The sequence below is a fragment of the Protopterus annectens genome, chromosome 5.part0 (genome assembly GCF_019279795.1).
Source record: "Protopterus annectens isolate FY-2018-M chromosome 5.part0, PAN1.0, whole genome shotgun sequence".
Classification (NCBI taxonomy): domain Eukaryota; kingdom Metazoa; phylum Chordata; order Ceratodontiformes; family Protopteridae; genus Protopterus; species Protopterus annectens.
This window is the reverse complement of record NC_056735.1, coordinates 642,885,815-642,903,352: the sequence shown is the minus strand read 5'-3', so window position 1 is coordinate 642,903,352 and position 17,538 is coordinate 642,885,815. Positions and strand designations below refer to the sequence as shown.

General features: G+C 35.7%; 1 protein-coding gene across 2 annotated transcripts in view; it reads left to right on the top strand.

Moving 5' to 3' along the window:
- LOC122802724 (interleukin-5 receptor subunit alpha-like) overlaps positions 1-17,538 on the top strand; it is an 869,500-nt gene that overhangs the window by 784,148 nt on the left and 67,814 nt on the right. For both annotated transcript variants that reach the window (XM_044072485.1, XM_044072486.1), the window contains one exon: positions 11,710-11,802. In XM_044072485.1, coding sequence (XP_043928420.1) covers positions 11,710-11,799 — 90 coding nt within the window. In that variant the 3' untranslated portion in view covers positions 11,800-11,802. The remainder of the gene's footprint in view (positions 1-11,709; positions 11,803-17,538) is intronic.

The window sequence follows — 17,538 nt, the reverse complement described above, 5'->3', positions numbered from 1 at the left end:
GAAGGTTTAACATATTATGAGAACATATGCTTCTACATTAAGAATCACATTTGAACAAACCTGAACTTATGTTAAGCCTTACCAAATTTTTTATACTTTATTCACTACTGCTTATACACATTTGTTTATTAAAATATGGGGATTTCACTTTTTTGACTTGCCATTATACTATTTCTTTTAGTAAGAGGATGATAATTCCATAACACTTAATCTTATGATAATTGCTTTATTTTACTTAATATTACCACTTAGAAAAATGTTTAGTCTTTCTGTTTCTCATTCTCTTCACTGTGTTTTTAATCATTTGAAATGCGTTCTGTGACAGTGCACATTGAAATGTGGTTAGAAAGAATTTCTGCTGCTAAATTTGAGTTGTTGATTGTTTAATTTATTTTCTATTTTTTCTATGTCCTTAGCACCTAACCTTGATTCTGAAATACTTTATTTCGAAATTATTTTCAGTTGGTTCTACACATTTCCTTTTTTCTAGCTCTTCTCATCTGGGAGATTATAGGGTTGGGCCTCTGGGTAAGCAGGGAAGAGCATGGCAGTGCATGCTATTTTACTATAATTCTACCATCTACATGTTTAACATTGTTTGGATAATGATGGTCGCTCTCTATTTTATCTTTTTCCAATCTAAGCTTTTATAATATTTATTTTTACCTTTCTGTTACTTAACTTTTAATTCAAAAATGGTAGTTCATGAATATATAAAGTTTCAGTGCTAATTTTCTGTCAGAGGTTTAATGTGAGATAATGAATATTGGAACTTAAATGGTATCCATAAATTAAGAAAACCCTTCTTTTACCTGTTGTACAAATCTACAGCTTCAGTAAGTTTTATACACAGTGCACACATGCAAATACAATGATGGAATCAAATGAACAAAAATGGTTAAGACACATAATATCAACAGGGACTGAATGTAATAGCAAGGCATTTGCCATTTTAAATAAAACAGCATTAAAAAATCTTTAAATGGGGTTCTGATATGAGGGTAGATGGTGTTATTTTACTCATAATAGGCCCTCTTATGACAAACCTATCCTCTTTTTAAACTTGTATGTGCCCTGCTTTAGCCAGCATGATTTTATAATGAAGTTACCAAATATTTTAAATTGTATCTTTTACTACATTATTGGTTGATATTGGAACTTAGTTATAGATCTGGTGACACACAGATCCTTCAATTTTAAGTCATATAATGTTAATGCTTCTTTAGCTATTTTAGATCTAATTTTTGACTTTTACTTAGTGAACCCTTATCTGACATCTGAAAATAATTCTTCCAAGATTAAATTTATTATATACTACTCCCACTGTCACAAACTGTGGTCTAGACTAGATTTCTTTCTTGACTCTAATAAATTTCTTGAATCCAAAATCCATTTCTATACTGAATTCAATTTTTTTTTCTGATCTAAAATCAGGTTGGCTTTGAATGCACCTAATACCCAAAATCTAAGCGCAGTATTAACCATTGGACCCTTATGCCTAACCTACTAATAAAGAAAGATGTTAAAACTGTTATGACATCCTTATTTCATAATTTTGTTTTTATCTTCTGATAGTGGGGAAATTCCTTATTATATACAAAGGCCCCCCTTAAAAGTTCAGCTAAGGGGAATATTAATTAACAAGGCATCCTACTATAAAATGTCTATAACAAAAGAATTAGCTTTGAAATGTAATCATTCAGATCTCAAAGCTAGACTTTCTATTCACTATAATGAAGACCCCAATGTCTGAATCTCTTTTATTTCAATCAGGTACCCCGACATCAGACAAAATGCCTTTCTAGATATTCCACATGGGCACAAGCAACTTCAAATAATTCCTCTTCACAAATTGTTGCTATTAAATGCAAAGGAAAAGATACTGAACTGAACTAATGATATTTGCATTTGCCAGCATCTGTTCTAACCTATATGGGCATCATAATATGACAGCTAATAACTAAAATCTGTTATTATATATGAGCCAATTTCTGTTCTGTAACACAAACTCAGGGCAATCAAGAATTCTCTCTGCTCACTTTAATGCACATGAAAATATTAATGTTATTAATACTTTAAAGCCTGGTAAAATTCCTGGCTTGAATGGGTTTAGTTCAGAATTTTATAAGAGTTAAAGATCTATACTATCTAGAATCTTATTGACACTATTAAATATATTAGTACCACAGTTATTTCTGATCTCTACTTAAATGGGACTAAATCAATTGTAATACTTAAAATCTAATTTAGATCCTAAAGATCCTGCAAATTAAACGCTGATATCACTTATAAACATTGATCTAAAACTCTATGCCTCCCTTTTGGCTGATGGATTAAACTTGTTCTTCCAGTGCTTATTTCATCATATCAATCTGTCTTTTTAAAAACTGAGGCAAACCAGTGACCATAGTCTAACTCTTGCAACAACTTAAATTATGCTTAATAAGTACCATAATATTTATGCTTTAGCTATTGATACCTCTAAAGCTCTTGATCATATGAATCTTACTTTTTTCTCCAGTGTTATGTCTTTTTTTGGTTTCCCCTTTCGTTTCATAAAAGCTATTCAAGTTTCCTATAGAAAGGTGTATACTCAGCTTGTTGTTAATAATCTTCCTCTCACCCCATGTATATTTTCAATGGTGCATTAAGGCTGTCCCTTTTGTCCCTACCTGTTTAATTTATATATTGAACCCCTATTTATTGCATTCTTACAAAAAGCATACTTTTTAATCCCCACAATTTGTAATGTACTTATGCCCTTTACTACTTTTGTAAACAATATTAATATATATGTATTCTACTTAAAATCAAACTTACCTAAAATAATTAATGCAATTTCAAGCTACTCATATTTTTCTATCATTCTAATGTTCAAAACTCTTCAATATTCCCCCTCAAGCCCAATTTTCTTCCAATAGATGATGCTACACAATATGATATTAAAATATGTTCTTCTTTAAAACATCTTGAGATACATTTTAATCAAAGCTTATCGCTTAACTTCCATAATAATCTTGCAAAAACATGGGCTAATATTTTAAACAATATTTCAGGGTAGAAAAGTGTAAACTTCTGACTGCTTTCTAAAACTACTTTGATTAAGATAAATTCTGCCCAGAATTCTATTCTACTTTCTTTCTTCTTTCCAAATCCAACCAAACAAGTTTCTTAAAACAATGTTACTTCAACACTGAGTAACTGTATATGGACACCCAAATCTTATGGGTTACTTATACTAAACTTATCCTTCCTAAAATTTTGGTGAGATAGGGCTATCTGATTTTGTTATATATTACCTAATTATAAATGCTAATAGATTATTAAGAATAATTAGCTACTTCCCTAAAACCAATTCATAGTACAACTCTGGATAAAAATATGAAATAATCATATACAACAATAACATTGCATTCTACTTGCCCTGATTATGACATTAAATGCCTCAGAATTCATGACTTTATATCCAAAGAAATAATTTTACTTCAAAACTTAATTAATGCACTTCTTTTGAATTGTATCCCCCAATTAATCATAATCATAACCTCAGGTTAAAAATAATCAGATGTTAAATATATCAAATTTTACTTTAATCAAGGACAAATGGGTATGGGATTTTATATTACATACACTGATGTCTGTAGATAGCCTGCAAATTCATCTAAACTTACACAAAATCTGTACACCTATTGTAAAGCAAATTCAGTATCTAATAAAATTTCAATAATACACTGTGGAAATCTACAGACATCAACTTTGTTAACCAGTTATGGAACATTTTTCTGTCTGACAAACCTGTACTTAAAATATACAGACTAATGACTAATTTTAAATGTAATATTTTTTATATGATCTTCTTACTGGTTAGATTCTGATTCATATCTCTTACTACCCAATGATATACACAATTCTATTCATTATAAAAAAATTCATACCTCTTAAAAATCTCTTCTGTACCCAGTTTATAATTTTAAATAATATTTATATGACCCCAACAAAAATAATTTCATATTATCCCCGACATTCACATACCTGCACTGCTTGCAAAACTGAATATACTTATTTAATATACATTCTACGGGGATGTAAATATTCTGATAATATCTGGTGCACTCTCAAGGATAAATTAAAAATCTGGGCTATCATGGAAACAATAAATCCAGAAATGTTGCTATTCTTCATATCCCTCCTGTGGACCTAGAGCTTAAAGACTCTTCTATATTAATAGCCTTATTCATGATGGTTAAACTGTATATCACTCAAAACTGTCTTGGTCACAGGAATATAACTTGGAAGGGATTTAAAGAAATGGCCATTAAATATGTTAAAGTTTACAAAATCATATTAGATAGTACACATATTTCGTATTCATTGGAATGCTGGTCTAAAATCCTGGATATTGTTTTACAATATATATATATATATATATATATATATATATATATATATATATATATACATTCTTTTTTATTATTATTTTATATATATATATATATATATATATATATATATATATATATATATATATATTATCTTTTATTAATAATTCTCTTTTTCTATGCAAAAGTCTATTTTTCTGCTGCTTTTTGCAGTGTCTTTTTTGCAGTCTCCATCAGTTGTTGCAATATCACTATTGCAATCACATAACATAACATGTAGATTGTAGTACATACTTGTTAATAGTACTTTTTATTGTACTACATGTAGTTTATAGTTCAATTGTTTTAGCTTAGTGTTAAATATCCTTTTTTCATGTTACGTTCTGTTTATGTTTTTGAATGACCATTCAAAGAGTTTGAAAAAATAACTATGTACATTTTTTTCTAGAGAGTCTAGATATTTATGTTGCAAAGTGAAGCTGATTCTTCTCTTTTTCAAGCAGCTCTCTGTATCACATCCATTACATTATTGTCAGTCTTATAAGATATATCTATATTATCATACACATTACTAAATAATAATATGCCACTACACTAAACAAACAATAATTCAATAGCCATTTTATTGTGTACTGGGCTATACATTCGGTTAGCCCTTCAAGTACACAGCATCTGCAGAGCCATTAAAAAGTACATTAGGGTTCTGAAGCTGTTTATGGATAGCCATGTCTTAGCCCTCTTTAAAAATTATTTTTACTTTAAGATATATCAGTGAGCTCGCGGGGCATAGACAGACTGTGTTCATCAGTGGGGTGCTAGAGACTCTTTTTTCATCAAAATTATGCAATCAGTTTCACTCTTGCCTCTTCTTACTCTGAAGTGGTCAAAACAATCCCACCCCATTTTGGATCCCTGATATTTTAACAAGTACGTTGATATATCTTGCTCTAGATGATGACTTTCCAGATGGCCATGTACATAGTCTTACAAAACACTGAATGATGTCACTAGACACAATGGATTCCTTCACTGTAACACTGTCTAGGCTGTACAACTGTACACAATGGGTCTTTCTTCAGTTTGCTGTCAGTGGGCATCACTTCCAGTGGTTTATTCTTTGCTCCCAGGGTGTTTACCAATGTATTAACCACTGTACTGCAAGCATTACAGTAGAAGGACCTGCATAAGTTCCAATACTGGAGTACTCTCTCCTGATGGTCTCAATGAGGGACTCCCTCATAGTATCCCTGATTTGGGTCTTCCTCTGGTTGCAGGTCTTGGGTACTTCATAAACAGGGATTGAAGTACTGTCTGAATCTGAGTCAAAAGATTGCCTTCTTGGAATTAGAGCTATGCAGTCAGGATTGACAGCTGTTTCTGCACACCAAAAAGCCCAGGAGGTCATGACCTTGATAGCCTAGATGATGATTTATTTAAATGTCCAGGACCAGACTTTCTTGACCCTTTTGGGCTTAACAGAGTCACCAGTTTTCAAACCATTCTTCACAGTTCTGAGGATGCAGTAATAGAATGCATACTTTGAGATGTCAGCGGCTTTATAGTTACATTTAACTTGTGTATCTTCTTATAGCTTCATACTCCTGTTGTAAACTTGCCTGAAGAGTGCTAGACTATCCCTATCAATCTTGTTAGCTGCCTTTCCTTCCTGATGCAGTATCTGTCACAGGCCCTTGTAAAAGATGCCTTTCCAGTGGAGTGGTGAGCCTATTTCAATTCCTCAGTGTTTGGGGGGATAAGGAGAGCTGAGAGCACCTCCTGCTTCCTTTTGACAACTGAGCTATAATATGATATGTGATCAGATATATTTTGTCTGACAGTGAGCCAAAGATGGAGCCCTTACAAAAGCACATATGTTAGAGCAGACAAAACACTGGTGGATTCCATGTGTTAGACGTTCAGCCTTCTTATGGAGCTGAAGATTCAAGTGAGTTATCTAATTAAAATTTTCAGCAATAGGGCACCCTTAAGCTCATCCTGTTCACCACAAGGGACATTGTAGTCCTCCTTGTCTTGCTTGATTCAACAAGGAAGTAAAAGCTGATGATAGATTCATACTCGCTCTCCTTTGATAGGAAGGTTTCTGTAGACTTTCTTGCCTTTCCTTCTGCTTCAGCAGATAACCACAAAAGTCAGCATAAAAAGACCATTTCTCTCTCAGTCCAAGACAAGTAAGTCCTTCCAAGCAGAAGCAAGGATGCTGGTTTAGATCCCTGCTCCCACTGGAAGTTTGGTAATGAGTTGTGGAAGTGACTGAAGCCTCAACAACCATTCTCTTATTAGATGTACTTCAAGGTGGAAGAGTTTCTTCATTTGGGAAGACAGGCATCCCTTAAAGTATCACTCATACAGTTTCCACTTTATTCAGGCCTTTCGTTGTCATTGTGTGATTTAAGTCTCTGACACTCTGTGGTCAGAGTGCACCCGTCAGGTTTTTCTGACTCATGGAGACAGGACTATGTACAGCACCAGTAGCTCAAACAATTCCTTTGTGGTATTCCACATCTTCACCTAACCTTGCAGAATCTCTCTCTCTCATAATTGGAATCAAAATTCTATGACTGACAGGGTTGTCTATTGTAAGTTTGTGTATGTAGGTCTTATAGCTCTGGAAATGCTGTTCATGGTGGCCATTCTCTTGGTCTGCAGGATCTCAGTACTTCAGGCTCTTATTTCTAGGGATCCTAGTCTTTTACAAGGATTTGGTATTTCTTAAGATCACCTTCATTTTTTTCTCTTAAATGTTTTGTCATCATTGTTCTTTACCCTAGTCCAGTTACTTATTTTCCAAAGCCTTTCACATCAGGATGGATGCCACTGATTCAGAGTCTACCTGAAAAGGGTGCATGTGTTTCAAATAACATAACACCTGTTCAACTCTTTTGCTTTAACAAAAGCCTTCTAGAGGCTAAGAAAATCCTTTCTTAATGGATTGCTAAGTGCCTTATGTTTTGCCACTAGTATCTAATTGTTATTGGCAAATGCTTCTGCCTAGGGTAACTCCAAATCAGAATGGCTGCATCCAGTGTTTGCTTCTAGAATTTCTCCATAGCATGCATTTGTGTAGCGGCTAAATGGTTATTGTGTTACACCCACCCCAGGCACTTTTGAATACAACATGACCTCAGGCAATTGTCTTTATATGGCACTTCAGTTCCATAGCATTCAGACGTCTGTGCATTCAACTTCTATCCCTAATCCAGTCCTGACCCCCTAAGAGGCTTTATGGTACTACTTAGGATTCTTTGTGAAGGGTACAGGAAATGTTACATATATGTATACATTATCTCAGTTCATCTGTGAGAGATTCCATTGCAATGATTACATATTATTATGATGGAGACCCCTCTTCTTAGACATTGTCTTCATCAGCTGCTTATTTATTTATTTTATTTGCAGTTGATTTACCAGGATGGTTCATTGGGCCAAGAATAACCCATTTTCAATGGAGTCATGGAGAGAAAAGCTCTATAAAACTATATTCATAATCAAAGTATTAGGTTACTTAGTAATAAGAAGTACAAATAAGAGTATAGCATTCAAAGATACAGTTCATGACAGTGAAAAAGTAAAAGCTGTAAAACATACGTAATTATTTAGAGATATATTTGTTTATGCTATACAAATAACAGTAGGACACTGAAATACATAGGATGTCTGATGGTAATAGTAGGGATGAGAGTTAAGGGAAGAATTAGGAGAGAGGAAAAGTAAGGAAAAAAGAATGAAGAAAGGAGGTGAGGAGGTAGAAGGTGAGTATGAGGTAGAAGGGGAGAGAGGGAGGGAGGAAGGAAGGAGGAGAGGAGGGAGGAATTGGGAGAAGGTAATTATGTGGGGTGGGAACAGGTGCATTCCTGAAGAGATTGTAGATGTGAGTGAAGTGAGATTTTGAAGGCAGAGTGCCTAGTGATGGTACAGAGGAATGGTGGTAGGGCATTTTTATAGTTCCCTGCAAATCAGACAAATATATTTATATAACATGGTATTTCTTGCAGTTTTACAGAATGTTCAGTAGATGGGGCAAAATTAAAAGTGGAGAGATTAGTTGCACTTTCTTAGCTTGGTAGATGGTGCTGTACTACACATGAGCAGGAAACACATGCTCCAAGAATGTAAGAACAAAGAAAAGAGCTGAAAGATGCATGAAGAAATCTCAACAGTTAATGCACTGTGCAGGACGTTACTGTAGAACATCTGAAAACAACATCAATCTTTAATAATGTTTAGGATTGAAAACACAGACATTGGGACTACTCGGTAGATAAAACTTTCCCAGTTTGCCTCATGCTTTCCCATCATCTGTCACACATTTCTCTCTTTCCAGTTTTCTTTGCTATGCTGTTAGTTCAGTCAAGAGAAGATGGACCAGGCTACTTTTGCAAAAATGTTCCTGTACATAAAAAGGCCATATGGTCACTCTCTGAGTTCCCTACATGCCAAGATATACGCAGCTTTGGCAAAGAGTTCTAAACCAGATGCCACTATTTCTACAGTGGACAGTTACAAGGCTCCCACAACCCTGAAACCAGCTGTATATAGAGCAGACAAGGTGTCTGCATCCTCTACTGAAACTGGTTGCTCTAAACTATTTGATGCACAAAGTACATTTCCATGGCATGCAACATGAGGCAGAGGAATAGCTTGAGGACCATTTAAGGGATACAATTATGAATCAAGTAGCTACATCATCTGTCCTTGGCAACCTCATGGACTTTGTGATTTGTAACATGTCAGAAAGTATGGTCAAAGCAAACATTTCTGACAGTGCCATATTCCAGCATCCCTGGTTATGATTATCCCAGTTTATCTAGACACCATGTTGACCATATTGGTTTCCCTTTTCAAAAGGCTTCTTCTGTTTGGATCAGATATATCCCATCACCTTAAACATATAAATGAATGAGGCAGTGCCTCATTGCAATGAGTGTGAAATTTCACACTTCTCTACATACTTTCGCAATGGTACAAACTATCCAACAGTAGAATTTGTTCAGGTGTGATCCACAGCTTCATCGTGGGGGTGCTATAAATAGGCCTTGTCTTTAGTTTGATTTCTGGGAAGAAACACTGAAGTTAGAGTTTTGGTGCAGGTTGTAGTTAACCCCAAGGTGAATAGTAACAGTCCCACCATCTTACTAGATTATCCTACTTGAGAACACTTATGGGCCTATTCCTTCATATTTGAGCTTGGAAGGCAATCTCCAGGAATATATTTATTTATTTATTTTATTTTATTTTATTTTACATTTGTTAACCAGGAAATTCCAACTGGACCAGGTCCATTTACAGCGGAGGCCCGGGGAGGAAAGCTCGGAAACATTGTTATAAAAAAAAAAAACACGAGAAGCACATTTATACAGTGTTATACAAAGGTCATTTAAATAATACAACATGGAGTTAGACATTTTGCCAAACACTGAAAATATATAAAATAAATTGGAAAAAGACATTTTCCAGGAGAAACAGTCAGGAATTCCATTTAATGTGCAGGTGTATAATGACTGTGACAAAAAGAGGAGCAATTGCCCGCTATGAGATGTAGCAACTAATAGCCACAGTTATTGGCTGGGTTTAATACTGTAGAAGGTTAAAGTGAGTTAGTATGTCTTTCTGTGTGATATCCTTTAACAAACTTTATTTAGACCATCACTCCCTTGGTTTACTGGCTTGGCTTCTTCATCTCCATTGATAGTCAAAGATCCTATCTTTTCCAGGAGGGTAGCTTCTACCATTTGTTTTCTCATGGGCCTTTTATCCAAGAAACCTATTTGGGGAATAAGCCTGCTTTTCTGTCTAGTTGACTAACAATGGTGTAAACCTCATTGCTTGTCCTTTCCTGTTCTTTATTTTTAGTCCTTTCTTACCATTTTTACATTTTTGACACTGAATTTAGTTGACTGTGCACTGAGGTTCACATGATACCTTTTTCTAATTTTCTCTCTGATGTAGAGTCCTCCGCTTTTGCTTTTACCAAGAAATACATGGCCTTTTATGACCTTTTCCTCCTCATTTCTAGGTTAGAGACCTTGCCCATCAATGAGACATTTACTTGTTGCTAGAGAAGAACACTTCTCCACCATTTACACCATAAGCTTTGCTGATATGAAGTGTCTGTCTTGGAAAAAAAACTTTCTTCTTAGATAGCCATTACCTCAGCCAAGATAATATCTGAGTTCCAATCTGTTAAACCTGCATACTTAGTATTAACAAAGTGGAATGCTGACACTTAGAATTAACCCCTTCTTTATTCCCAGACCTGATACATAATTAAACTGAACCAGTGAATTAATCTGCCTGTCCTTTTTCACTAAATGCTCTAATTTTATTGAATGCATTATTTACTGTATAGGTGTCCACAGGCAGCTTAAATATTATGTAGATAGAACCAAACCTTTCCACAAGGACTAGTAGCTGTTATTTTCCTTTGCTGAATCAAGGCTGCATAAAAAAAAATATCTAAGCTTACCCTTTCTAGGTGGTTAATCTGTACTGAACTCTGTCACAATAAATACTGAATGTATCTTCTTCCTCCAAAGCATATTCCACTAAAACTATTTCTATTTTCCCATCTTCACCCATAGTATTAGTAAAGATTACATCTGTGCAGCTGCAACTTGGTCTTACCTAACCACTTTCATAAGGCACTATAAGATGAACATTATGTCCATCTTCAAGCCTTCTTTCAACACCATGGCCACCCATGGTGTGGTCCTATCATGGTATTCACCTTGAAAGATTAGCTAAGGTGTCTCCCTTAAAGTTAATTAAGGATGGACCTCTTCTTATATTATACAAAAGTTAAATGCCAATCAAAATGATAGGTCTGTGGTCAGTCTTGTACGATATACCCTTCCTCCATCAGCCATCTCCAGAATTTTCTGGTTTCTGCTTTCTCCTCTCCTCTGCCTTCTTTTATTCCTTCCTCAGCTCAACGCTGTTTACTGAAGAGATGAGGACTAAGAAATGCACTGCACAGGATTAGAAAGGTAATCTGTCAGGAAGCCCAGGAATGTTTTGTCTGCCTGGCAGTCCTAAAGCCTGTGGTATCAGTCATAAAAGTTATAAAAGATGGCCATCTTCTTACAGATCTATCGTTTTGGTAAGTACATATCTTGTATTATTGTGAAGATATCTGAGGTTTATGAGATCAATAGGTTCAGTTAATTAAAATAATTGAAAACTGAACTGCTGTAAAGAACTGGGTGTGAACTACCTCATGCTAAAATATAAATAAATAGTTTATCTAAGTACATAAATCCATAGAACAGCAAATGCAGGTTCATATTTTTATACTGCACTCTATATTCTTTAGGAACAGACCATTCTGAAAAATAAAATGTCAGGCATGAATTCTTACAAGCAGCAGTCATGGACACTGGTTCAAGAACGTCCAGCAGAATAAAAGGTGAGTGCAATATAGAGTGTATGACATGGAGACTGCCACTGTTAAATTGTAACCACAATGTTGGTTCATAGTACACTATTTCTGAAGCAGACTTAGTGCTTAAACTTGTTATAGATGGTCAGTACAGTAATAGTACACATTTACTGTGCAAGTGGAAGAGATGTAAGAATTATGTCATTAGGCTTGACATTTAATGCAATACTATGGAATACAAACAGCAGGTTTAATCTATGTAAGCAATATACCATTGCAGGTGGTGCATTATGTAATCACTAAATCAGCCCATAATGGAATGAAACAGGTATGACATAAGTGCATGAAATTAGCTCACTGTTGGATGTAAGCTACAGTGAAGGAAAAAAAAAAACATACCTATGATGTTAATTATGAACAACAACAAAAGGAAAAGGCTTGCCCTCATGCAGCAGAGAAATATGAAACCCTAACTCCAACCCAATCGTACCATGTTTGATTAGTAGCACAGGCACTAGAGTGGAAGGATGAGGGAGGATAGAAGTGAACAATGTTGGATGGTTCACACATCCTAGGGGGGGGGTACAGCTGTCTCTTTATATGGGTGACATCTACAGGAAGGAATAAGAGTTGCATCCACAGAGAATGTGAGTGATACGCACATGTTGTCTGGAGTTGAACTTCACTAAGTTGGGAAAGACATGTTTGTTGAGGCACACATACTTCCAAATATAGGAAGCTACAGTGAAGTTGAAAGAGAGATACTGCAGGGAATATGAGTTACAAGAGTTAGAACTCTAGATGGGTGACAGACTGATCCACTTCCTACTACCCAACTGTCACTTCTAATGGAACATTGGGACTGGTGCATTCATCACAGGAATGACTACACCATAGGGCTGTCACCCTAGTATGAACAGGCCAAGCCTCAACCCTGATGTGAGCAGACCTGGTGAACTCCCTCAGATAGGGAAGAAATGGGTCAAAGGACCATTGCCCTCACTAGGGATGAGCCTCATGCACTCTTCCTGGTAAAGGGATGGTGAACTCATATAAACCTGGTAACAATCCCTCAGGAGAAGGAACAAACGGGTCTGCTTGATGAAAGAACAGGAGTCAATGGATAAGTCAGGAGGACCGTGGGGAGTAGACTTAAAAAAGAATGAAAGCAAGTAATCAATTTTTATAGTGAAGGATGAGTCTGTTGAAATAACTAAGACACAAAGGCCAATGCCTGAGAGTTTTTATCATGAAAGATGAGTCTGTTGAAATAACTAAGAAATATAGACCAAAGCTTGAGAGCTTTGTTTATATCTCTTTCTGAACATGCTACTTCTATAACAGGAGTATTGTATGGCACTTGTCTCCAGATACCCCAGGTTATTTTTTGGATCATGAAGTGGAGGAACTAACTAGGAAGGGAGAAGACTGACAATACTTAGCCTGTTCATCTATTTTCTGGAGTATGAAACTGGGGCACATATCTCAGAATATAGACCCCCATCAGTATATGTCTATTCAAGACTGGAAACTTGTTAGAATGCATTGACTTACAAGGGAGGCTTTGTGAGTGAGTGAGTGAGTGAGTGAGTGAGTGAGTGAGTGAGTGAGTGAGTGAGTGAGTGAGTGAGTGAGTGAGTGAGTGAGTGAGTGAGTGAGCAACACAGCCTTATTCTGCCTAATGCCAGCCTACCCCTTGTGTATCTACAGATATATGTACAAGTGAGTTGTTTGCCTGGATGGTTGTTGCACCACAGTGAGATTTAGTCCTATGTGAAACAAATGGATATGATCATGGTAGCTTATCATCAAAAAAATGACTACATCATTATCTCTTTTTAGTTGTTATTTGCTCTTTTCCCCTCTAACTATCAAACCTTGTCAAATTACCTGTGATAGTTTTATGTCCTTCTAAAACTGAACTTTGCATCCCATACCTCCCATTGAGAAGGTGTTTCCTTCTTTCATTTACAGATAGAGTTTGCCTTCATGGTATCCCATCTTATATGCCAGTATTCGAGAGTACAGGCACATGAATAGTAGTCTGCAATCAGTCAATGTTCATCTTGCAGGTATTACATTTTTTCGAATGCCGTACTCTCCTTATTGCAGTCTGTGCTTAAACGTACAATGTAAATTAGTGAGCCTTTATAATTTCTGTGCATTTTATCACTGGTTTACACATACCAGCTTTACACAGGCCCAGATTATTGATATCTGTATCAAGTGCCAGCTTGAAATTCACAATTAAAAAAAAAAAGTCTTTTGCCTTTTAGGGTTCACCACAGCAGATCACCAGTCCACTTATGATTGGCAGTGGAATTTTATGGTGTCGAGTTGCCAGCTCGGCACCCAACCCTCAGAGAAGGCACACCCAGTCATCTACCTGCATGTCTTTAACATTCACTCAACCATGGGGAGGACATGCAAACTCTGCACAGAAGGCACTCCAGCCGAGAATCAAACCAGAGAACCTGTTGCTGTGAGGTGAAAATGCTAATCGCTGCACCACCACAGTGAACCTTGAAGATGCCAATAAAGGTAGTATTTAATGTGAAAAGTTTCACACATTTCACCCAATACATGATGGCTAGTCATCAACTGTTCTTTCCTACATTTCCTGACTGCCTCAAAGGACAGTAGTTTATTTCCTTGATAAAAGAATTATACCTCTCAAATCTTCAACATTTGGTGGAGTTTTCTAGTTTTGCTACTGGTTTCTATGCTCGTCACAATTTGTCCTTTGAAAGCTCTGATCGGTAATTTTTTTTATTTCTCAGTTGCAGAGCTCATCAGAGTCAAAATGTAGTCAATAGACTCACACTGGGCTTCTACCTGCACAGGGATACTGGTCCATTGAAAGGACCAATAAAACACTGTAGCTACAAAAATGGACTAATAACAGTGAGTCTGTGCTATTGGTCCTCTTGTCCATTTGCAGTGCATTATTGTTCCATTCAGGGGATTGTCAGTAACCACAGCAACAGGATGCCATAATTCAATAATAGTGAGCATGAGGACAATGATGATGATGATTAGCCTAGTGTCAAGAGCATACATTACCATATACACAGACTATTAGATGTGTTTTTCAGAGAAAGTAAGATGCACTTTTTGAAAAGTATACCATCCCAACCAGTTCTAGCAACTATATTCGTTGTGCATGGCTATCATAATTCAAAGTTAATATTGTCCATTCTGTTTTTCATATTATAGTGGCATTCCTGCAGTGTACCATTTTACACTATTGTATTTTTTTTTTTATTTTTACTTCCATATTTATTCATGGTCTTAGCATTATTTCTGGTTTATGTTACTTAATTTAGCGTACATTAAATTGGTACAATGTATTTTATTTCATTATACTACTCACATAGAAACCAGCATGGTTTTGGACTATCTTAGGCTAGAAATTAGTTGACAATTAAACTAACTAGCTGGTATATGTGCATAGATATATTACACTGATATCAAGGAAATCCCATACCCATTCTATCAGTGATTATCACAGGGCAATGCCAAGGTGAAGAGAACATTTCCATTGTGATGATGTCGCAGGGTGAAGAAATGGCATTGATAACTAAAGTAGCTCTGGAAGCAGAATTGTCTGAATTCTAAGAAGTTGCTTCTGATCAGAAATATATAGGTAGAGGACATACCTCCCATTCTTGCACAGCCAGCCATATGGTCAGAAAATTCTTCATCTTTAATGCCCCACAGTACTTTCTTCAGGTCTACTGAACACACTATGATGTCTAACTCTGTTCTTATATTTTCGCCATATCAGTATTCATTTTCTTTCCCTTTCTTAACTTCACATTTTTTCATAGCTTCTTTTATTACTTTAATATACTGCACAATCTTATTCCTTTCTTTCCTTAACTTACAGTTTAAATCCCCTAACAAGCTAATAGAGGGTCCCATTTATGTTGTCGAAGGGTCTGTTAAGCAAATGCACTTTGATCGACATGCAAATGTTAAACTACAAAAAGTTTGAACAACCAAGTAAGCAAATTTTTTCTCAGGGGAAGAAATCATTTGCCTGTTATCAGGAATTTGCCCTTTCCTCCACTGTAGTGCGATCTCGGAGTTGATATATTTAGTTAGGGGAGTGTGGGGGGCACAGCCCCCTACATTGGGTGGTGTGGGGGGATGAAGCCCCCCCCCCCATTTCTTAGGGTTTGATGGTTTGTTTTTTTAACTGGAAAAGCGATTTTCTTCCGTGGGAAGAAAATCGCTGACTTGGCTGTTCAAAGTTTTCGTAGTTTGACATTTACGTGTCAATGAAAGGGTAGAGAACCTTCAATGGTATAATATAGACCCCTAGTAGACATATTGACTACAACATACTTTTTTATTTCTTTACATGACACCTTCCTTTCTCTAAAATTTATATATATGAAAGCTAATAGGCATACTGACAACATATTTCTAATTTCTTTAAACATCACCTTCATTTCTCCAAAATGTATATTTGCTTATACTACAATTAATCTGACGCACTATTATCATCCACCAGCACTCTTCTTGATATCACTAAAGTTGCACTCATTATCTTAATTTCATTCTTTTTGTTAACATTACAATTTAAGAGGACACATCTTTTCCTGACATCCATACAATTTCTCTCTCCCACAATGATTCTGAATTATTTGTTCTACTTTTCTACACATATCCCATTTCTGATAAAAAAATTATGACTGCATTCATTCTTTTTGACCAGTTATACACCAATATTCTTCTCATGTCACTCTTTAGCTGCTCACATCTAGTGATATCACATTAATATCATCTTTTTCTATGCTTTTACATCTTTTCTACCAATTCTTTAAATTTCTCCTATTGATTTGACCACAGGCTTTTTAGAACCTATACATTTTCCCTTTCCTCTTGCTCTGATTCAAAAACAGCCAACCTATTTTCCCACTACACCCTACTCAGTCTCTTTCCTTATCATATTCTCTTTTCTGTACTTCCTACCAGTTCTTCATTTCCCCTTTACCATATTCATTTACCTCTCTTAGCTCTTTTTTCATTAATCACTTAATTTTTAATGTTGCCCCACTACTTTTTAATGTTCCTCTTCAACTTCTGCCCTTTCTTCTATGAACAACAGACAACAAATAAATACATAACTGCCACTTCCACATTTCTTATATATTGGTTTACATTTCCTCCTTGGGTGCCCTAATTAACCACATTGTCCACACCTTCCTTTATTACATTCCAGCAAAAAGTGCAACGAACCCCATCAAAAAAAAAAAACACACTTTAGTTTGACCCTGGTATTTAAACTTCCTGTTTTGCTGTTTGACATTATCAGGTTTAAAATATGCTGTATTTTTTGCTTCAAAAGTCAAAGCAACCCGTACGTCCAAAGTTGGGTCCCATACTTTTTTCATCTATTATTTTTTAACATTATATATTTTCTCACATGCATTCACAAAAAAATCAACCCTCTTCATTAATTTCATTTATTCTGAATTATACAATAATTTTTCCTTTTCACTGCATACCTGAACCTTGAAAGAAATAATCTGGCTTTGGACTTGCTTGTACTTGAAAAACTTTATCTGATGTTGTAAATCTTTATTCATTCCTTACTGTTAGGACTTCGGTTCCGTCCTCGGAACCGACACAGCTGTTATCAAGCTTGCACCAGCCAAAAACTGTCAGCTCTGGAAGCAGAATTGTCTGAATTCTAAAAAGTTGCTTCTGATCAGAAATATATAGGTAGAGGACATACCTCTTTGCAGAATATCA